General features: G+C 38.4%; 3 protein-coding genes across 3 annotated transcripts; 2 read left to right on the top strand and 1 right to left on the bottom strand.

The window, feature by feature from the left end:
• Window positions 1-644: 644 nt before the first annotated feature.
• LOC117787335 lies at window positions 645-1029 on the top strand. Its single transcript, XM_034625838.1, has 2 exons — window positions 645-825; window positions 880-1029. The coding sequence occupies exons 1-2, from the start codon at window positions 645-647 to the stop codon at window positions 963-965; spliced, it is 267 nt and encodes an 88-aa protein (XP_034481729.1). The 3' UTR covers window positions 966-1029.
• Window positions 1030-2659: 1630 nt separating this feature from the next.
• On the top strand, window positions 2660-7789 carry LOC117789362 (sodium-coupled monocarboxylate transporter 1). The gene is made up of 5 exons (XM_034628414.1): window positions 2660-2916; window positions 4078-4237; window positions 4296-4361; window positions 5324-6414; window positions 7279-7789. The coding sequence occupies exons 1-5, from the start codon at window positions 2678-2680 to the stop codon at window positions 7535-7537; spliced, it is 1815 nt and encodes a 604-aa protein (XP_034484305.1). The 5' UTR covers window positions 2660-2677; the 3' UTR covers window positions 7538-7789.
• A 3239-nt stretch (window positions 7790-11028) lies between these two features.
• Window positions 11029-11399, bottom strand: LOC117793434. The gene has a single exon (XM_034633747.1). The coding sequence runs from the start codon at window positions 11312-11314 to the stop codon at window positions 11096-11098; it is 219 nt and encodes a 72-aa protein (XP_034489638.1). The 5' UTR covers window positions 11315-11399; the 3' UTR covers window positions 11029-11095.
• Window positions 11400-22190: the final 10791 nt, after the last annotated feature.

Consider the following 22190-nt stretch of genomic DNA (forward strand, 5'->3'; position numbering starts at 1 on the left):
GAAATTGAATTTTGGTCAAAAATAATTAAATTTTCTAAATGAAAAAAATTTAAATGCAGAATGAATAAAGAGGCCAAATCATGCTCAAAATGACATTCCGCTTGAAAATCGGTTCAGTTTTGATCAAGTTATGACAGTTTGAAGTTGGTCAGACTGCGGATTTAACCATTTTACAAGTCTAAATTTTGTTCAATTTCACATGATTTTTACAAAAAAAATGAAAGGTCTCAGAATCAAGTCTAAAGTGTTGTTTTATACTAATTACGATATAAGGAGTTGATTAAAAGTAAAAACTTGAGATTTAAAATTTTGAATTTTCGAAATTTCCAAGGGGGGACCCTTAGCATTGAAATTGAATTTTGGTCAAAAATAATTAAGTTTCCATAATGAAATAAGAACAGGTTAAAGATTTGCACGTTCGATAAATCTGGCCGAAAGTGAAAACTGGAACAGGCCCGTATATATATAAATATTGAATGAATATTTTTAGAGTTCTTTTTACAGCCCATTTGCTGCTTATTGAAGCGATGTGGCAACATTTAAAGGCTTTAATTGTGCAGAACATGCGCTACGGCTATTGGCCATTCGATCTATAAAAAAACCTGGCCAACACGATCAACATACATTCATAAAAATCTGATCAGATGGCTCTCAATTGGATTTGTGTAACGCTGGCACTGTTCCTCTGTCTGTCCTCCTGCATCCAGGCAGCTCCTTCGGGAGAGAACTGGAGCCAGTTTGGAGTACTGGAGCGAACTCTCAAGGAACTGGCCACCACTGTACTAGCCATGAGTGGTGCTGGAGTCAGAGCTGGTGGTGATGCAGGTATTTCTTTTCATTCCTTAATCTAAAAGCATTTTTAATACGTTTACTTAACAGCAGATAGCTTTGATGAAGTGGATATGGATGTCCTGGGGAGCGAGGCTGCAGCTGCTTTAGAAGATCTAAATGAGTTTCACATATGAGGAAACCATGTTTAGCAGCCTTGCAGTGCATTGAACTTGTATTAGCAATAAATTTTTTTTTTAATTAAAGCGTCATAACTGTATATCAAATGTAATATAATCTTTGCAGATCAAGCTCGCTAGACTGTAGCTTTTCCTATTAGACTTTAGAAACTGTGCTTAAAGTTAATTTCAATCCAAATCTTTCTCTGCAATTGATTAGTTCCAAGTCTGGCGAAACAAAGAGATTTAGAATTGGCACATTCTTTTTATAACTCGCAGTCAACACACAGACAACCGTGTTGAAATTTCAGCGAATTAACTTAATCCTATCTGATAACTAACAAATTACGCATGCTAAATCTGACACGATCGCTGTGAGTGTTGCCTTCTCTGTCGCACAACCTCTGGATATTTCAGTCACACATCGCCCTACATTTAACGAATTCGAGCCAGTTACTGAGTTCAAATTGCGCACTAAATCTAATCAAGTTAATTTACGCAACCAAATCCTATTCTATGTCACCCCAAAAATAAAGAGAAACCCCAATAGAGTGCTGATTAGAGTGCTCAGAACATTTAAAGACAAAGACGAACCCAAGTTGACACTACGTTGATCTATAGGACGCTCAATTTGCGCTAAGTTCTTCAATTGTCGCGTTCAAAGCCGAAATCATTTGAGATCTTTTGGTGGCAGGTAATGATCTCTAATGCACTATGGAAAAACGTCAGATTTTTTTTGGCATAAGCTAGTTCATGAAATTTTGCATAAATATTAGTTATATTTATTTGGGTTTCCCGCACGTTTTAAATTTACAATGCCACTTGGAATAAGCTGACTTTGATCGAGGTTTAAGGTACTATGGCTAGTAAGTAAAAATTAAATGAAAAACAATGCTCCTAATATTATCTCGAGTATTTCGATCTAGGAAATGTTAAAATGGCTATCATATTCTAAGAAGTACAAAATTTCAAACATTTTCCCCATAGTAATACTATATATTGTTTCATATCCAGCAGCGCGAACTTGGAGCTGTCAGCTGTTGTCGCCTCTGATTGTCAGACAGCAAAATGAAAAAAAAGAATCAAGATAGAAAACTCTTAACGAGAGTAATCGACTAGCAGACACCCTTTATTCAGTAATTTAAACATACGCTTCCCCAAATATTTATATATCAGAAATTCTGAGTATTATTTTAAAATATACAATTGAAATGGCTTAAAATTAGCAAGCGTATAAAGTATTATTTTCAAATGTACAGGCTATTTACATTTAAAATAAAGTAGCAGAAAAAGAAACTTCAGCTAGTTTGACATCTGACAGATACTTATGTCTACCCCTTTATAGGGTAAATAAAAGTCAAGTGCCATATAATATAATTAATAATAATAGAGCACACAGTTCACAGTTCGAGTGTGGGCATGTTAAAACAAATCTAAATCTAGATCAGAATGAAAAAAATGTAACTGACTGACAGTTAGTTCGTTCATGGAGAGTCATAGAGAGGCTGAGCCGAAGCTAAAGACAGTAAAGTGTGTAGTCAGTAGATGCCACATGTGGCACATGTGTCTGTCAGTCACATCTGATGCGTGCAGCTGTGCGGTGCCTCTTTGGTGGCAGCAACGGAACGTGAATCGTGTTTGAATACATCGTGAATTCCTTGATCGATCACTTTCCCCCTTTTTTTTCCTGTGTTGTGTTTCTTTAAAGTTGTGATCAAGCTTCTTCAAACATGCATGTCGATGAGCTGCGTACCAGCCTGCAAAGCTTTGGCTGGCCCGACTATGTTGTCTTCTGCCTTATGCTCGCCATTTGCGCCGTTATCGGTATTTATTTTTGCCTCCAGCTTCGCCGCGAGTCCAAACAGCTCAAGTCCGGAGATGCCGAGCAGGCGGCCAATAGTGCTGCCTCCTATTTGGTTGGTGGCAGAAAAATGAAGATCTTTCCCATTACAATGTCACTCATAGCGAGGTAAGTCTGTAGAAGATACGACTACTTATTTAATTTGTAGTTACTGATTTGCATTCATTCTCAATTCACATTTACTCTTTCTTTAGATTTATAAGTCGAATAGTTCGAGCTTGAATGGCTTGGAAATTGTAAGGATTAAGCGATTAGAGAACAGTGGATTTGGAATTTAATCAAATCTTAATTTCTATAGATTCCTAAAATCCATCTCTCTCTCCGTAACCAAACGCATTTAACAAATTTTAAATTAATTTAAAGTATACTTTCTTAAAGTTTATTTCAGTATTATTATGAATTAAAAAAAAAATACTATACATTTCTACAAGAGAGGTTTATTTAAAGCTTACAAAGATGTAAAAATCTTATTAAAATATCAAGAGTTAGAGACTATCAGTTTCTCAGTTTTCTGGAGAGATGGAGGCATTCCCTACCCTATGAAGTACATATATTCGTGATCAATACAACAGCCGAGTCAATATAGCCTTAGCTGTCTGTCTGTATGTCTGTCTGTCTGTCTGTCTGTCTGTCCGTCTGTGTGAGCGCCAATAAAATCTCCTATAAGCATGCAGCGTTTCCAAATAGTTTTCTGTTAAGAATATTATATAAATTAATATAATTCTGTGCTTTCAATGGACGAGTGTTCAAGTATTATTAGATGACCTTCCACTATATTTTCTGTTATAATATTAACTCTACAATGTACAAGTGATATACGTTATTTAGTAGTGTCCACCGTGTCTGGGAACTGAGAGGTTGTTGCTTCACTTAAATCCAGTTATGGCTGGTCGTCAAGTGTTATTTTTAGTCGCCAGCCTGTGAGGCTGGGCTTATCAACGCAAAAATCAAATATTCTCATGATTTCTAATTGAATCGTAAGAGAAATGCTTAAAGTGCCGAGCTTACCCGCATACGCGAAAGATATTTCAGTGTCGAGCATATGAGAACGGGCAATTTTAACGCCTCCAAATGACAGACTAATTGAATTGCCTAAAACGCTCTTTGATCCCCAAAGAATTCTGAGCTGACAGACACGATGATAGTTCCGATTGAAGGTCAAGTCGCTGGGTCAACGAGACACTCTAAAACTTACAATTTTAATCTCAAATAATCTCTTAAGTATGTGTTTCCTAATTTGTTGCATTAATCAATTTCCATACTCGACAGTTTTATATCGGGCATCACATTGTTGGGCACACCTACTGAGGTTTACCTGTACGGTTCGCAGTATATGTATATTATGGGCTCCCTAATACTGATGGGCGTCTGCATGTTTTACATCTTTCTGCCCGTATTCCACGAACTCAACCTGATCTCCACATACAAGGTATGTTATAGAGTTGAATCAAGTCAACTACTTATTATCCACTTTTTTTGTTACTTAGTATCTGGAACAGCGCTACAATCGCAGTCTTCGTCTCTTTGGTTCCGTCATGTTTATAATGGCATCGGTAAGTCTTCATAAAACCAATCTAGAACTCACTCTTTTACAGACTAAAGATTTGTCAGATAAGATTAATACTCAGGTAAAAAAAGAATATTTTTTAAATAAATCAAGGCTGCAACCCGGTTCTGAGCCTAACCTCGCTGAACCGGTTCGGTGCGGGTTTTTAAGCAATCAGAACCGGATCATGAGCCGAACATTTGATGTTGTATACTCCGTGAACCCGAACCCGAACCGAACCCATTTCTCAAATAAAGGGTTCGGTTAAAAAAAAAAATAATTACATTCTTTTTATTAATGATGTAAAAATACATGAAAATTTCGACAACTCGATTTTAGCGAAAGCGACGATCTATCGAGTTGATTGTATCGATTTACATGAAAACATCGACAACTCACTGGAGTTTGTTCATCGTAGTTTGAAACTTTTCTTAAAATTTAGTGCTTATCAAAAACCGAAGTAAATTTAATCGCGCGGAAACAAAACAAGTTCACTTAAATTATATTATAACATAAAAATCTTAAAATAATAGGTCATCTTAATACTAAATTAGACTATTAAGAAACTATTTTTTTTTTAAATTTACTTCGATATAAAAATCAAGAACATTAAATATACAAAAAAAAATATTTTTTTTCGCACATAATTGAACCAAGGTATGAAGCCTTTGGTTTAGCAGGTATATAAACCGCTTTGCGAACCGAACCTAACTCTTGATCTATAGTTCGAACCATCGAACCGAACCTTTGCAAAAATTTTGGTGGTTTGCAGTCTTGATATAAATATAATGAGTAATAAATAAATATTATTAATTCATGAAGCTCAAACTTATATTTCAAAAGCATATGATATGATACAAAATAATATAAAATGTAATTATATATGATATGATAGAATGTGATATGTATACCATCGTATATATAGACAAAAGTCATATTCTCACTAATTTTCCCGTCCATCCTCATTAGCTGTTGTGGCTGCCCATCGTGATCTATGTGCCGGCGATAGCTTTTAACCAAGCAACTGGCGTAAACATCCACATTGTGACGCCATGTGTGTGCGTGGTCTGCATCTTCTACACGTGCATTGGCGGACTGAAGGCCGTGGTCTGGACAGATGTCATCCAGACACTGATCATGTTTGGGGCAATGGCTTTGGTGCTGATCAAGGGCACTATGGACATTGGAGGACCGAGTGTCGTTTGGCAGCGGGCGAGGGATACAAGGCGCATAGAGGCGCCCAGCTTTAATCCAGATCTCAGCGAGCGATACACCTTTTATTCCCTGGTGTTGGGAGGCGTGGCACATTGGCTGAAGTCGAATGCTATTAGCCAGAACATGATACAGCGATATCTGTCTTTGCCGACGTTGCGAGATGCGAGGATTGCCATCTGGACATTCATAGCCGGAGTCTTGACCTTCATCATTATCTGCGGCTATGCAGGACTCCTCATTTATGCAACGTACGCAGACTGCGATCCTCTGGAGACAAAGCTGGCTCAACGCAACGACCAACTGTTGCCGCTCTTGGTGATGGAAACTCTCGGCGCATATCCTGGCTTGCCAGGAGTCTTTGTAGCCGGAGTATTCAGTGCAGCTCTCTCCTCACTCTCCACGGGCCTCAACTCCCTCTCGGCCGTTGTGCTGGAGGACTTTGTCAAGACCTTCCGCCGTCAACCTCTCAGTGAGACACAAACCGCCTTCGTCATGCGAAGCGTCGTCGTTCTCTTCGGCATCATCTTTGTCGCTTTGGTTTTCCTCGTGGAGAAGCTGGGCGCTGTGCTCCAGCTGAGCATAATAGTCAGCTCGGTGGCGAATGGTCCGCTGCTGGGCATCTTCACAGCCGGCGTCATGCTGCCCTGGGTCAATTCAAAGGGTGCTCTGCTTGGCGGCTTCAGTGCGCTTCTTGCCATGGCCTGGATGTGCATAAGTGCTCAGCTTGATCTTGTGAATGGGGATCTGGTTTATCTAAGAAAGCCCTACTCCACACTGGGTTGTAATTATACGTTTGATGGCGTGCGTGGTGAATTCAGCAGCCTACCTCTAGATGGCGCCACCAGGTGAGTCACTGAAAATGTAGTCGCATTTAACTACCTATTAAAATTAACCTGTGCTTAAGTAGAGCCGTTTCGATTCGAAATTTGTATAAAATGCTGTCACGAAGCATGTAACGCATTAAAGTAGTCATAGCAGACCCCAAAATGTATATATATTCTTGATCAGGATGATGAACTTAGTCAATTTTGATAGTTTCGTCTGTTTATGTGTGAACTAGTCCATCAGTTTTAAAGCTTTCTCGATGAAACCCATGTTGTAACCACTATATACTATTTCTGCCATGGGAACGATCGGTCAAACAACAATTATTAGTAAAAAAAAACCTTTTTCCATAATATGCATTTAGTGTAGTCTTATAGGCTATTTCCACGACCACTCACATTGGCCACATTTGCTCACATTTGAATGTGCCTCATATTTCCCTGACCAAATGTGAAACTGTTAAGACACTTAAAGCAAAGCAGCTGTTCGACTTCTGTGCACAAATTATAAAAAGCAGACAATAACAACATTTTATTATTTATTATGATATTATAATTGGCGCAAATTTAATGCCTACCGATTTTATTGATGAAAACAACTGGTTAAGGTGATAATTGCTTTTTTTATAATAGTTTATCGATAAACATCGCGTGTTCGATAAAAAAATACTGAAATTCACAGGGTCGAATGACAAAAAAATCGGCTCATTCATTATGAATGTACTAAAATGAAGTCCACATTTCAGCCAAATGGTGAAAATGGTGGAAATAGGCTATTACATCCTGACACAATTTTATATTACTCTGTTTCCCATATTATGAATCTGTTATAGATAAGTCGAAATATAATAAATATAAATAAATATGTTATATTTAACTTTTCAGTCCAGCATCTGCGGCGCCTTTCAAGCTCTATCGCATCTCGTATCTGTACTTCACATTGTTTGGAGCACTGGTGACTATTGTGGTTGCATCGGTGACCAGTCTGTTGCTGCGTGAATCCGATGTGGATGCGGTCGACACACGTCTACTAACTCCATTTGTTCGACGTTGGCTGGAGCGACGTCGCAGTCGACGCACTCAGGTGCCGGCGGGAAAGCAGGGAAAACAGAAGCAGAAGATCCTGCATGAGACGGCAACGTGAATGGAGACAAGTGGGTGGAGAGAGGATGATGATTATTATGATGGTTGCATCTTCTGTCGGCCAAAATGTTCCTTTGGTAGCTTAGCAAATATTTAAAATTAAATAAAATACAATTCCAAAATGATCTAGTTTGGGTTCAAAGCCAGCTGCTTTTTCTGTTTAATTAGAAAAATGCCCGCAGTGATGGGACCCTGCACCCAGAACCCTTGCTAAATCAAAGCAAACTACTCACTAAATTATAAATAAAAAAAACAAATAAAAAACTAAAACTAAAATTGCTCCTGAAACGATGGTATGGAGGGAAGGGCGGGAGCACAAAAAGGGTTCAGCATTAGTTCAACTTGTGCTGTTAATTGAATATTTACTGTTTTTCATGTGTGGTTAGTCCAACTCAACCAACTACTCATTTTGGTACGAGTACTCATCTTGTGAATCACACCCCTTTTATATCTCCAACTTTGCCTCAGTGTCATCCTCATCCTCATCCTCAGTGTCCGTCTTTATGTGTCTCTCTTTTACTCTTTCTCTTTCCATGTGTATATGTTTATTTGTATGTTTAGGTCGTTTATGCAGCAAATTGAATTGTTAATGAGCTGACAAATGTTTGCAAAATTAGTTTTCAACTTGACCAAGAAGCAGACTCAAACAAACTACACTCAAATTCTATAAAGACATACTAAATATTCCCATTTGTAGTTGTCTTGACTATCAATATTGTTAAACTTATATCTAAATATGTCGATAGTAAACAGCGATCAGAAGCAAACATCATTCTATTTGTACGATAAATTGGAGATCAAAATTGGATGTTCCTCGTTGGATGTTCCATATAATTATTATGGAATATAATAGGGCATACATATTTAAAAATCTTTTCTTAATATTAGAGTAGGTAAACTTTTGTTCAGTAAGCTGGGAAACAAGGGAAAAAAACTGAATAGCTTAAAACAAAAAAAAAACAAGTGTAGTCATTCCATCCCACTCTTATTTTTCCACAATCCCCTCACACCTGTATACTAATGTGCTGTATAGAATTTCCATAGATAGTTGGCTGCCTCTTAATTAGCCGCTACAAAAATAAGCTCGCACAAAAGACAGCGGCGAAATGTCATCAGAATGCATAATGACAACGGTTCGTTATGGACAGACGGTGGGGAGGTGACACACAGGGGTTGACAGTGGGTACTGGGTAAAAGGTAAAAGGTACATGGTATGTTACATACATGGTACTGGGCCTGCGGCAAAAGGAGCACGAAACTCAGGTGCAAATCTCAAAAACAGATGGCACATGTGCGCCACCTTGCGGCGCATTCTAAACTAGTCGTATGCATGGCCAGAGCCAGAAACATAGTCAGAAACAGAATCAGAGTCAGAGCCTGGGACAGATCCCAGATCCAGATCCAGTGACAGCGACAGCGACAGCAGCGACAGTTGTCATATGGGTGGATTGTTTTTCGGCCACGGACGGAAACGGAAGCTGCCCGCTAACGTGCATACAATGCCAGCCCCAATAACAACAACAGCAAAAGCAGCAACAACAACATAAAGAGAGACAACAACAGGTAGAACAAGCGCTGCTCAGTTAACTTGTTTATGTCGCTGTTTGCTTTTGTGTTACTTTTTATGTCGGCATATAATTTGGTTTTGCATCGTTCTCATCTGTTTTGGTTGGGTATTTTAGCTTTATGAGGCGTTATGCAACACTCACTGATTGCCCTAAGTAAACCTATATAAAAACTAGGAAAAATAGAAGCACTCTTTGCGTTTTTCTCGTTAAAAAGTAGTAGTAGCTTTCCTACACAGAAAAAAAAAATCATGGATTCCAGGCTAAAATTAATCCAATGCGGTGTCAGAAGTACGGTAATCCCGGATTCTCATTTACTAAGTATAAAATACTTAAATCACGCCCGATTTTTCTCAACAATATTTTTTTATTTGGTGTTAAGTAGTATTTGTTTTCAGTTAGATCAAATAAGTTAAGCTTCTTTGACTTTTTAAATGTCGATTTTTAAATATCGTTGCCTTTTTATCTACATATCTTTATTTAAGAATTATATCCTGAATACTTACTTATCAAATTCAAGCTTTAGAACGGAGCTTTTTCTGTGTACTCGTTACTTTTACACGCTATCTTGCATTCGTTGCTAATTCGCAAACGAATAATACCCGTATGTAGATGCTTTTGATTAGACGTATTCAGTGTGATATCTCGTTACTTTGCAAATCATTTATAGTTGCAAATAGTTTCTTATAGAGAACGTTATTAAATACTCGTTACTTTTAACTCATTACTCGGTCATCTAGCGACTCAATAGGGAAACTACGAATTAGAACTTCAAACGAAACTCTCGCATACATATGCAACTGTTGACTGCCCAGTGCCAGTGAAAATTTCCAGCGGGTCTACAACTAACTGCTCCTACTCCCGATCCTGAACGTACCCAAACCGAAACCCAAACCCAAACCCAAACTCAAGCCCATTGCCATGAAAGGGGGCTGGTTGAGTTGGCGGCGTTTGAGGCTGTTGCTGTTGTTGCTGCGGCACAAAAGTCATTTTTGATTGTTTTCATGAAAATGAACATAGAAAAATTATAATTAAAATTCATATGGAAATTGTCGAAAAAAGAACAGCAGAATGTCCGAACAATGGAAGGTTGGTCTCGTTGTTGCTGCTGTTGCTGCTGTTGTTGTTGGCGCTACTGCAGGCCAACAAAGATTTCATCTGAAAAACCTAAAGACCAAAGAAATGCAACTGGGGGCAATGGCAATGGATGGGTCGGGTCAGGTGGGTTGCGAGTCGGTTGAGCTGCGGGCGTATTGTTTGTGGAACATGTGCTAAACACACACACACACGCACACACACACACACACGCACGCACAAAGAGCACATACACACATACGAGAAACGACAACAATGTCAGGTCTAACAGCATTAGGAGAACGGCCTTTACCTGAACCAACCACACGCCCAACCTCTTAAGTCACTCGTACCAACCCCCACAACCCCTAAGGACCATGCAAAATGGTTAGGCAAACGCATGCCGGCTGCTCATTTTCTTGTTGTCGTTTCATTTTGGCACTTTTCCTACACTTTTATGCGATAAAATATTTAATTATATTTGGCAGCTTGTTTGTGCATTGTGCGGTTCGCCTTTGCTTTTGCCATTGCCCAATTTACAATGCTTTCCAGTGTGATGGACGCAGGGACGTGAAAGTGGCAGCTGCAATCTGGGCATAGGACTGTCCTGATAATTGCATTTTGAGTGCCAGCCCAAAAGTATGCTTTGATCTTCTTAGAAAAGTCATCGCGAAACAGATTTAAGCAGCTCGCCGTAAAGTATGCTGCAATTTTTTTAAGCGCTCCAGCGCGATCGACGATGTCGGACATTAGTTACTAACCTATCTTGTTACTAGTCATGGTTTTGAGTGCATTTTATTCTACAATTGTTGGGATATTTCAAAGCGTTTGTTGCGTTTGCAACACTTATAAATTCATTATTTAGCGTTCCTTTTTATTTCGTACTAGTCACAAAGAAATAATTAACTTTTCTTGTGAATTTAACCAGGCGCCACAGTGGCATTAGTTACAGGTGGTCTAGCTGTGGTTGTTGTGGTTGTGGTTGTTGTTGTTGTTGGTCCCTTGATGATCGTTACACGAACGCAACCAGCATGATCCACATGCTGGCCAATTGATGCGGCATTCAACATTCCCAACTTGAGGAACAGCGACAGACAGCAGAGCAGGAGCAGTCCACAGATTTGAATATAGCAACGCATTGTAGAAAATGGTAGGAGTTAGCTGAACCAGTGAACGAACCAGAACCAATGAACCACTGAACCACTCAGTTTACTAGCTAACCGCGACTGATGGCAACAGCTTCTGTCGCTGTCCGATTTATAGTTTTCTTCTGTGATCCGTTGACATTGAGTCAAATAATTATTGCAATTATAAATTGCTTACTTTGTCAGCATACTCGTATTTTGTTGTTGTACCATTTGTACTTATATTTCTGTTTCTGCTTTTTTTTTTGTTTTTTGAATCGCATATGCAGTTCAATTCAGTATCATTCGCTTTAGTTTTGTTTGACTCACGTGATTTTGTTAAAACCTTAATGCCTTTTAATTGTTTCTGATCACAATTGTGTTGTGGACGTCACGGTTTTGGGATTTACAAATCCATCAGTTGCATCAAAGACAAATCCATTCATAAGTTACCACATTCAATGAACGAAATGAGTAATACAGGTCAGAAATACTCGAACCGTGAACCGAGATCATTATTTGCAATGAAATTTGAATTTCAATCGTACAAAATTATCTAAGAAAATCATTTCACAAAAAAGTGCAATTATAATTCACAGATTTTCATTATATTATCAAGTCATTTGTAGAAATTTCCCCCTGTTTGATCTCTAGCTTCAACAATTATTTTTACTAATGACTCATTCGGAGAGCCTTCAATTAGAATTACACATTACTCTCGTGTCGCTTAAAATTGTGTAAAATTGTGATCTCATTGCAGAAATACACATTTTATTCTAAATTATTGTATTGTGGTTTGTGCTCATCAAGCGTTTCTAATTTCAAAACACAACATAAAAAAAATCTTTATACAAGTTATTTGGCACAGATTTTATCTACAGCGAGAATTTAATTACATATTTCTCACTTGAAAATTGTTTGGAATTTGTTGCAATTTTCAAGTTTTGGAATTTCATTGAATATTTTCTAAAGTACGAAAAGCGTATATATTCTATGATATTTGAAAGATTATTTTTAGGTAAAAGTTAATCAATTAATTGAGATGGTTTATTTTGGGTTAAATTGGATCTATACTATGCATTCCATGTTCTATACACTGAAAAAAAGACCAATTTCTAAAATCAAGAACATTCATATTTAATATTTTGTTCTTGAAATAAGATTATTTTAAGATGAAATTTACTAAAACTAAGATTATTAATCTAAAAAATCTTAAAATCTTAATATAAGAATAAAAATCTTGAATTGTTAGGAAGGTATAAATAGACACTATTTCGAATCAAACAAAAGGTGGCACCGTGGCGCTCTGATTAGAGAGGTTAGGCAGCGGCGGTTCGAGTCCCACTCGTAACAAATTAAAATAACATTTATAAATAAATAAAACTAAACAGTAAATAAATAAAAATTTAAAAATAAGAAAAATTATATATATAAAAAAAATTTTATTTATTTTATTTTTTGATTTTAATTTTATGAATCAAACATTTCCTAAATAAGAACTTGGTCCAATTTAAAATGCTTTTAAAATCAAGATGTGTTCTCTTTATTTAAGAATTTTAAGTTCTCGACGCATTTTTTAGACCAAAAATCTTAGTTCTGAGACCAAAATCTTGATTTAGAACTATTTTTTTTATCAGTGTACTCTTTGTTTGATTTTAGACTTTCTGTGTTCAATATTTTACATTCTATGTTTTTGTTTTTTTATGTTTTAAGTTCCTTGTTCTATATTCTATTTTCTATTTTTTAAAACACACAATTTTTTTTTTTTTTGATACGGGTTATTAATATTATGAGTACGCAATGCAGAATAGCTAAGTTACAGATTTTTAGCATGGCAGGGTTCGAACCCAGTTATTTTTCAAGCTGTAATCAAAGAACTTTGTTTTGTTCTTTCAAGTTGTCCATGTTTAAACCCATTTTCATTGCATAGAGCGAGAGCTTGTTCCTATAGTATTTCAATTACTCTTTTCAAAGTTTTTAAGTTCTAGAATTTAGAGTTTAGTTAATACAAATCTAATCTGTTGACTACATTTGCTTTATTCTGTTGCTCAATAATTATACAGTGCGTTGTGTTGATTAGTTAATCAGAGAGAGTCCATGGTCTTATCAGTTTTCCGAGTCATACAAATTTCAGCCACTTATCAGCCAGAGGATGCAGCTGCAGTGGTGCGAGCCGGTGGTGGTCCACGGGGTGGTTGACCCGAAGGAGGACCTCCGGCTACGGCCACACTGTCCGAGATGTCCTGTTTTCCGATCGCATGAAGTGGTTGGGATCCTTGGAGAGGAACTCCATTGCCTGCGATCAGTTGCTGTCGATTATAAGACTTGGATTAGCTCTCCTTGATTCGGGATATTAATTCGGATTAGGTTGAACTTACCATTAACACGGTTAGTGCGAGAGCGAGAATCAGGCTAAAACGCATTTTGATATTGTTCGTTGCTTTAGTTTGTTGCAATCTGTGTCGAGGCTTACATTTATATGGATGCCACACTCGGCTCAGTGTTAGACTCTGCCCCAAGAGCTGTAATTGCATAAAAGTGTGCAATTATTATGCCACATTTAAATCTAATTGTGTTATTAAAAAAACTGTTGATGTTCATTTGAAACTATTTCTGTTACGACTTTATTTACTTACGCTTTTTTTGTTGCTCGTTGTGCAGTCTCAATTATCATGTGCAGTGAAGCCATTGTTTGTATTCATATGAATTGTTTGCTCTCGTCTGTGTAAAGTTCATGGTCAAGGGCAGGATCAAAGTCTGGAGTTCAGTAAAGGGATCCTCTAATATTTAAATAGAACAAATTATCAAGAAATTAAAATTATATTTTTTATAAGGTCGAAGATGCGATCTTCTCCTTATTACATACAATACAACGAACACAATATACCCTTTTTGTTTGTTTTTAAGTAACGGCTTTAAATATATAAGTACTCTATATTTTTTGATGACTTTTGCTCATGTGTTTATTTTTCTTTCTAATAATCGCTTTATAAATATGAGTATTATAGTACAAATCTTACTTACAGTGCCTCTAAAATAGTTTCAAAAGGGCTCAACATTTACGATTGAATCGTTGGTGGGGGTGTAATTTGTTTTGGGGTCATCAAAAGATTGACCTTAGGCAAAGCATCCAAAGCATCTAACTGCCTCTAAGTATGCCGTGTGCTGTTGGCTATAAAAAGTTTTCTGTGACTTTATTGCAATGTGTGCTCATCAATAATGATATAATAATGCCAAACTAATGAAATGTATCCACCGACTGAGCTACTACAGAGACCTCAAACAGCTCATCCTTGTCAGCTATTTGATCTACTGCGACTGCTGATGATGATGGTCGGCGTGAGAGATAAACATAAACGTGTCAGGCAACTTTTATTGCGATTTCTCTATGGTGTGTGTGTGCGTGTGTGTGTGTGGGTAGACAAAAAGGTATGAAATGCACTGGCAAAAATTATTTCAAACATTTCACTCTCGAGAAATGGATAAAGAAATAACAAAAGTAAACAAAGAAATTAAAAAAAAAATAAATTAAATAAATATTTACAAATATATTTATTAAGAGTATATAATACAATTTTTAAATGCAAATTTGATTACTTTATTAATGTAAAAAATTATACATTTTTGCATAAAAAATATGCTTAAAAAAAGTTTTCAAAGGGATTTAAAAAATACAGCACCAATATTTTTATTTGAAGTGTACGATTTTTGATTTTGGGGCGTTTTCGAGCGGTTGGGCTAGTGTCATGTAACTGAACTTTGACAGATTTACCAGAGTATAAGACACACACACTCACACATGGACACACACACACACACACACACAGAGCGAGAGACATCGAATGGAATGTCGTAAACTATATGAGAAGACGATGATGGAGGGTGAAGTCGAAAACCGAATCGTAAAAGGCAAAAGTTGCAGCCTCCATTGAAATATATGTATGTGTGTATGTGTGTGTGTGTGTGTGTGTGTTTGGGTAGTAGCATTTATTGGACTTTTATGATAAGACACGACAGGTCGACGACAGTCACTCAAACTGTGCGTTCAGCTTCCTCATCTTCCTCTTCCTCTTCCTCTTCCTCCTGCTGTTTTTGTTGTTGTTTATTTTTTTTTGCAGATTTTGATTTTTATTCGTGTTGAGGAAATTTCAATTCTTGATTTCCTTTGGTTTTCTTTGCTGTCCTTTACATTTTCGTTCATCTTGCTCTTGGCGTTGTTGTTGTTGTGGTTGTTGTTGTTGTTTTCAAGCACTTAGAGGGCAAATTGTTGCTCTTATCGCTGATAAGATGACAAAAAGGCCCCCGCACAGGAAGTGTGTGCGAAAAGTGGCTTAAAGTGTCCTTAGGCTGTGGAGTTACCGAAACATCCTGCCATACTGCCATACTGCCATCCTGTCGTATTACCAGCTGTCCTGGCACAATGCAAATCAAACAAACAATAAATTCAGCGACGGAGACATTGTTGCATGTTACAGATACAGTTATTTCCCCGCTCTATCTACCCCTTTCCCCTTTCCACCCCTCGAAGGCAACGTGTAGACAATGCCCGGCACACCGGCAGTAAAACGCATGCATATCCTATAAACATTAAGGATATCCTTGAGTAGATGCAATTTTCTAACCAATATAATTCATAAATTTATTTTCAATCCTTTCCGCACATAAATTTTCATATTATGCACACACACACACACACACACACACATGCACACACACACACATGCACATATATCTATTGCAGCGGCTGCCTTTTGTCTCGCTCTGACCAAAGTCTTTTTTCCTATAGGCCTATTGTGCTGCATATCCGGTTTGCATGTGTAATGGTGCCTCTGTGTGTGTGTGCGTGTGTGTGTGTGTGCATTATTATTTGCCGTCGTGCTTGTCATTATTTATATGGCCAGGCAAGAGATAAGTTGCTGCAACATTTTGCTGCCAAGGCGCAAGGATGTGTTGCAGCTACAGCTACAGCTCCTGGCAATTACACACACACACACGCACACACACACACACACATCGATAGCACAGTACAGTAGGCATGTCCTTTTGCCTGCCAAGGTTTGTTGGCCCAACATTTTGATTTATAAATGCCAACGCCGACTCATAGACCGACTCCAAATCCAATTCCAATTCCGACTCCGACTGCAACTCCAACTCCATCTCAGAGCCTGAGTCCTCAGTAGTCCTAGTTGCAGTCCTGAGTCGTTCCAGGAAACTGCAGCTACTTTTGCTGACTGGCCAACTGCCCCGCTTGCCACCCACTTTTAGTGCTCCTTTAGGCAATCCAAGTGGCCATTAATATATCAGTTCAATTCATATTTGAAATTTTGCATATCCTAACACGCCAGTGCAGTGTGTCCTTGTCTCTCGTCTCTCGTCCTGCCCAGTTCCCATTGCACACGCATACGATTATGATTTGTGTCTTACTTAATGCACAGACAGCTGGGGTCAAGAGGTTGTTGTTGTTGTTGTTGTTGGTCAACTGGTCGACTGGTGCTTTGGCCAGCAGACAGATGGACAAAGAACAAGAGAATGAGTGAGAGAGAGAGAGAGAATACAGTTGCTACCCAGTCATCGTCTCAATCTGATTGATTTAGAATTCCAATTGAGACTGCATGAAATATGTTTGTCTCGTGTCTCCAACTGCCTTGTGAGGCATTTACCCATACCCTCTAATACCTACCCTCCCTCTGCAGTCTCTTGCCTGCTGTCGTCTGTCGTGTCCAGGCGGCTGCTTCTCCTGCTAATACCTTCTTCACCTCCTGCTGCACTTGCTGCACCCAAAATGCCATTTATGCATGGTCATATCCTTTTGCGAAATTTGCATTTTCCAACAATTGCAACACGGCAGTGACAACAACAACAGCAACAACAACGACTTATTGGTATTTCATTGATTTATGACACTTGTGAAACAATTTGGAAAATCACAGATTAGCTGGACGGTCTGGATGGGGATGGCAGCTCAGCTCGTGACTCTACTAATTACACCCAACGCTTCATTGGCTTGGCCAGCACACACACACACACACACAAACAAAAGCACACCTGTATACTGACACAAAATGAACTTTGTCATGTAAATCGCAAATAGGCCAGACCTTAAGAGAGGTACAAAAAAGACCATAAGAGAGGGGAGATCAGGGAGGTTGTTGGGCGGCAGTCAATTTAATTACAAATCAGTTTTGGGCGTTACAAGTAAAAATTTGACTAAATAGAGGGCACAACTCAATTACGTAATTCACCAAATGGCTTTTATCAATGCTTCAATTCACTTCATGTGAGAAAATTGGCCTGGGACTTTCTTGAAATTGCTTTTGAATAGTTTTTCAAATGGTCAGATAACTTTTTAAAGATCAACTATTCAATGGACAATTAATTTTTACTGCTATGCAATTAATTAATGAAATTTTATGTCATGTTTTGTTTGCTTTGAAATAATGCAATTAATCAATTAGATTAAATTGTAGCTACTTTCAATGCAAGAATTACATTTTTAACCGACTTACTGAACTTTCATTCAATGATCTAACTATCGATCCTTTTATTCATTAATTAAATAATATGTTTAAGTTTTAAATTTTTCTAAATGTGTTTCAGCCCTTAAATCAGTTGATCAATCAAAGGAATTGCCCTTAATAGTTTGAAGGGCATATTGAGCAGTTGGCTTAGCTGAGAAATGAACTAAAATTAGTTGAGCAATTCCGATTCTCGATTCCCGATTCCCCTGCTCTCCCCGCTCGACAGTTGCTCTGTTGTCGGAGAGATTTATATGTCAACCCTCAATGCTCAATTCTCAACATATTCCAAACGCATTCACATTCGCATTCACATTCGCATTCACATCCTTTTGCCGGGCTTCCGCTGGCTGTTGAACTAACGTGCAGTGATTAGGCTGCCAGGCAACAAACGATTTGTTGCATGTTGTTGCAATTGATTGTTGCAATTTCAATTTTGAATTATGAGCCCGACGAGGCAGGCAGGCAGGCCAAGGCGAACCTTGCAACAGCAACAGCAACTGCATCCTTTGGCATTGCATCCGGCCGCTGCCCGCTTCCGCCAGAGTATGACTCCTCTCTCCTCTCTCCCACTCCCTCTGTCTGTCTGTGTTTGTGTCGCTTGCATGTTAAGCCCCAGTCTCAGTCGCAGTCTCAGTGAATGTCCCTGCCCCCATTCTCTGTGCGAGTGTGTGCAATGTGTTGCAAGTTGCATTGGCAGCGTCATTCAAGTGTTTAGTGATTTATTGAATGCCGTTAGAGCTGTTGCCCCTACTCCAACTCCTACTTATTCTCCTTCTCTTTCTGCTTCTGCTTGTGCTTCTCCTTGTGCTTCTCGTCGAGATTAGCACAATGGCTTTGAGCACTTTTGACAGCTAAGATTTGTTTATGCGCCGCCGGATGCTGGGTCTTATCTTGGGGTCAGTCCACTCAGAGTTGCAACTGATTCATGTCTTTGCATATTGGTAACAAATTTGTGGTAATTGATTCGAAATTGATTAATTAAGTTTGCCACACAGACGTTGCACTGTTTGCTTTTGGCTTTAACCAATTGCCACACAACACACACACTCTCCCTCTCTCCCCTCTCTCTCTCTCTCTCTCTCTCTTTCTGCTTGGTGTTGCAGCTGCAGCTGATTCCAGTGTTGAATACCAAGGTGTTGGAGCCTTAACCACAAATGACGGCAATCCTTCAATCCTTTCTCTCAACTCGACTCGACTCGTCTGGTTTGATTTTGGTTTTTGGTTGGGCTTGTTTGAACGTTATCGACACGATTTTGACATATTGAATAACAGTAAAACGTTGCCAAGCGGCAGACGACATGTCTGCCTGTCTGCCCCCCAATCCAATTGCAATTCCAACTTCAAATCCAACTCCAACTCCAATTCGAATTCCAACAGCCAAGTTGTATCCTTGTTGGCAGCCTGATGCGCGCCTGTTTGTGGCTGCCTTTTGGCATTTGGCTGCCAAATGGTGCATATGGCTAGATACACATGCAAAAATATGGCAAATCGGTTTAACAAGGCAGCTAACAGGCGGCGGCACTCCAGACGACATCGACATCGACATCGACATTGACGTCATCAACAAGGATGTTTGTTGACACGCCAGGGATTGGCAGGCTCTGGCTTCCAGGTCGCTTGCCCTCGCTGCATATGTGTCTGTGTGTGTGTGTGTGTGTTTGTGTGTGTGTAGGCGATGGGTGTTAACATACATCAAATATTGACAGTTTACTTAACACACCCGCAGACTGGAGAAAGCCACGATGATGGCAGAAGACAACTAACGACTAACACTTGCAATCGACACTTGCCTGATCCATTTTGCCTTGCCACTTAAAGTCAGCCCAAACCCAAACCCAGACTCAGATTCAAGTCTGTTGCCAAAATTCTATATGTGGTCGATGTTGGTCACAAGTATTGCCAGGCAGTGCGTGCAGTTAAAGCCAACTGAATTGACCTTATAAAGTGGTCAAATAGACGATATAAATAATTATTTTTATTGGCTCAGCTCAAAAACGCTTTTAGAAACTTGTGTGTGTGTATCAAGTTTCTTTGATTCTTGGGCTTACTTATACTTATTTTGTGCTTATTTTCAAAGTACATAATTAATACTTTTTTAACGGTGGTATACAAATGTGTTCCGAAAATCTCTAGGGATTTTAAAGAGAAATTTTTTTGAAAACAACCGCTCGAAATGTTTGTGCTCCTAAAATTTTCGAACATATTTTTTTAAGCATTTTTATGCAATTTAAAGACATATTAATTCAATTTATTAAATATTTAATTCTGTTAAATCTCTTAAGAATCTTTTAGACATTTGAAAACAATGGTTTTTTATTTTTAGGAACACCAACAATTGGTTTTGGTTTGCTTTAGCGCTGTTAGAGATTTGTAGAACACACCTGATAATATCAATTAAGTAGACACGGCCGTCTTTGTAAGTGTCAAAATTGTAGCATACTTTTGTGCGGCTTTATTAATTGCAGCTCAAGTGCAAATTGATGATCCGAAAAATGTGTTGCATACTTTTGTGCGGTACGCAAATTGTGTTCAAATGGTAAATTAATTTCATTGCAAATAAAAGTGGAAAAAATAATAAACCCCAAAGCCGAATTAAATCGAAATCCAAAAGCAATTTCAAATAAGTATTGGCACATAAGTATGTTATTCACTACATTTCGCTGTACATGTGTATGTACTCGTTACTTCCAGACATAGCTACTATTTAATTAACAGGGCTCCATTTCAGTATCTCTTATAGTTGCTGAACTCTTCATTTCAATTTTCCAATCAATTCAAATGCAAATCAAGAAGAGCCCATTTGCTGGACCCTTTTGCTGCTTCACTGAGGCACAGTGGTGAGCGGTGGTGCGGTGGTGTGGTGGTGTGGTGGTGTTGGGGCTTGAGCTGTTTGTTATACGAGTATTTATTTTGCTCGCCCTACAATAAATCTGTGCCGGGCATTGTGGTTATGATTTATCAATGCTTTTAACTGCAGCCAATACGTGTCAGATTGTGGAGGGGTTGCTCGGTTCGGTTCGGTTCGGTTCGCGGTCTTGGTCGTGGTCGTGGGGCGGACTCGGAAAATTTGCATAAGACGCTGGAAGCTGGCAAATGGAAAATGTCAATTGAAGCTGCAGGAGAAACTGAAGCGCTATGATTAATGGCTGTGATTTTATATTTCCTTTGGCATTTCGTTTTTATATTGTTTTTCATATTATCTGCACAGTTGAAATTGTAATTTAATTTAGAACGTTTCTCTCGAGTGGCCGTTGCCATTTTTGATTCCTTGGCTCTACTTTTGGCCCTATGCAAATGAGCGGCTTTGTGATTTAAGCCCACCCAAGGCACAGGGAATACAGGGCAGGAGGCGAGACAATTGTCAATTGCATATCCTTTTCGCATTAATATTTCATTAACAACATTTGCGGAAGTTTGATCTTCTGCATCAATGGTTTGTAAAATTGACTTGGGCCCAAAAGAAGCGACAGCAACAACAACAACAACAACAACAATATGATATCTAACAAAGTAAAAAACTCTATGTCCCACTTGCCACACAGGACGAAAGGACGACGACAATGTTGCCTTATTAGATTAATTTCATTTTGGTTTTTTGTTGCCTCTGTCTTTTTCGCTCTCTCTCTCTTTCTCTCTGCATATTCCTATCTCCCCCTCACTCTGATTCTCTTTCTCGCGGTGTAATCATCCTGTTGATTCAAAACAACACCCCACCCCTCATCAAAATCACTCGAACCACCCAATGTTATGCAAATTTTTTTTACTTACATATTTTTTTTTTTTTTTTTTTCCCAACCCTCCGCGCTCTACTTTCAATTTTTGCTGGCTTTTGGGGTCCGTCTCCTACTCCAGATGCCCTTGTGCCACTTCCTATTCCAAGCGTAATTTTCATTATTTATATTTTTTCCATTTTACTGATTATGATTTAAAGCCCCGCATCTTTGGCTGGGGATCCGGGGATTCGGAGGATTGTCGCACTGATTGCGGCGTATCAATTTCCAGCCGCCAGTTTTTGCCAATTTCTCAAAATGCGGCGCTGCCACAATTTTAAATAAGCCATTAACCGCAGTCGACGGCCCGCCAGTCGCCAGTGTTCAATATATCAAAAGATGTTTGCATTTAAAGCGTGGGTGGCTTGAAGAGTTAGCTAAAGACTCGATAACTTAATATATAGTAAAGGTTATACTAAAAGAAATGAATTAAAGAAAGTTCAAAAAATTTAATAAAAACTCGAGAGCTTAACATATAGTATAGGTTTTACTAAAAGAAATGAATTATAGAAAATTCAAGATATTTAAAAAAACTCGAGAACTTAATATATAGTATAGGTTATACTAAAAGAAATCAATTATAGAAAATTCAAGATGTTTAAA

Source organism: Drosophila innubila, chromosome X, assembly GCF_004354385.1.
Source record: "Drosophila innubila isolate TH190305 chromosome X, UK_Dinn_1.0, whole genome shotgun sequence".
Lineage (NCBI taxonomy): Eukaryota > Metazoa > Arthropoda > Insecta > Diptera > Drosophilidae > Drosophila > Drosophila innubila.

Excerpts from the sequence above, each read along its gene's own strand:
- LOC117789362 (XM_034628414.1), top strand. The coding sequence starts at position 2,678 with ATGCATGTCGATGAGCTGCGTACCAGCCTGCAAAGCTTTGGCTGGCCC. Across the intron at positions 4,238-4,295 it reads ACCTGATCTCCACATACAAG|TATCTGGAACAGCGCTACAA; the intron begins GTATGTTATAGA and ends TTTGTTACTTAG. Across the intron at positions 4,362-5,323 it reads TCATGTTTATAATGGCATCG|CTGTTGTGGCTGCCCATCGT; the intron begins GTAAGTCTTCAT and ends CATCCTCATTAG.
- LOC117787335 (XM_034625838.1), top strand. The coding sequence starts at position 645 with ATGGCTCTCAATTGGATTTGTGTAACGCTGGCACTGTTCCTCTGTCTG. Across the intron at positions 826-879 it reads CAGAGCTGGTGGTGATGCAG|CAGATAGCTTTGATGAAGTG; the intron begins GTATTTCTTTTC and ends TTTACTTAACAG.
- LOC117793434 (XM_034633747.1), bottom strand. The coding sequence starts at position 11,314 with ATGCGTTGCTATATTCAAATCTGTGGACTGCTCCTGCTCTGCTGTCTG.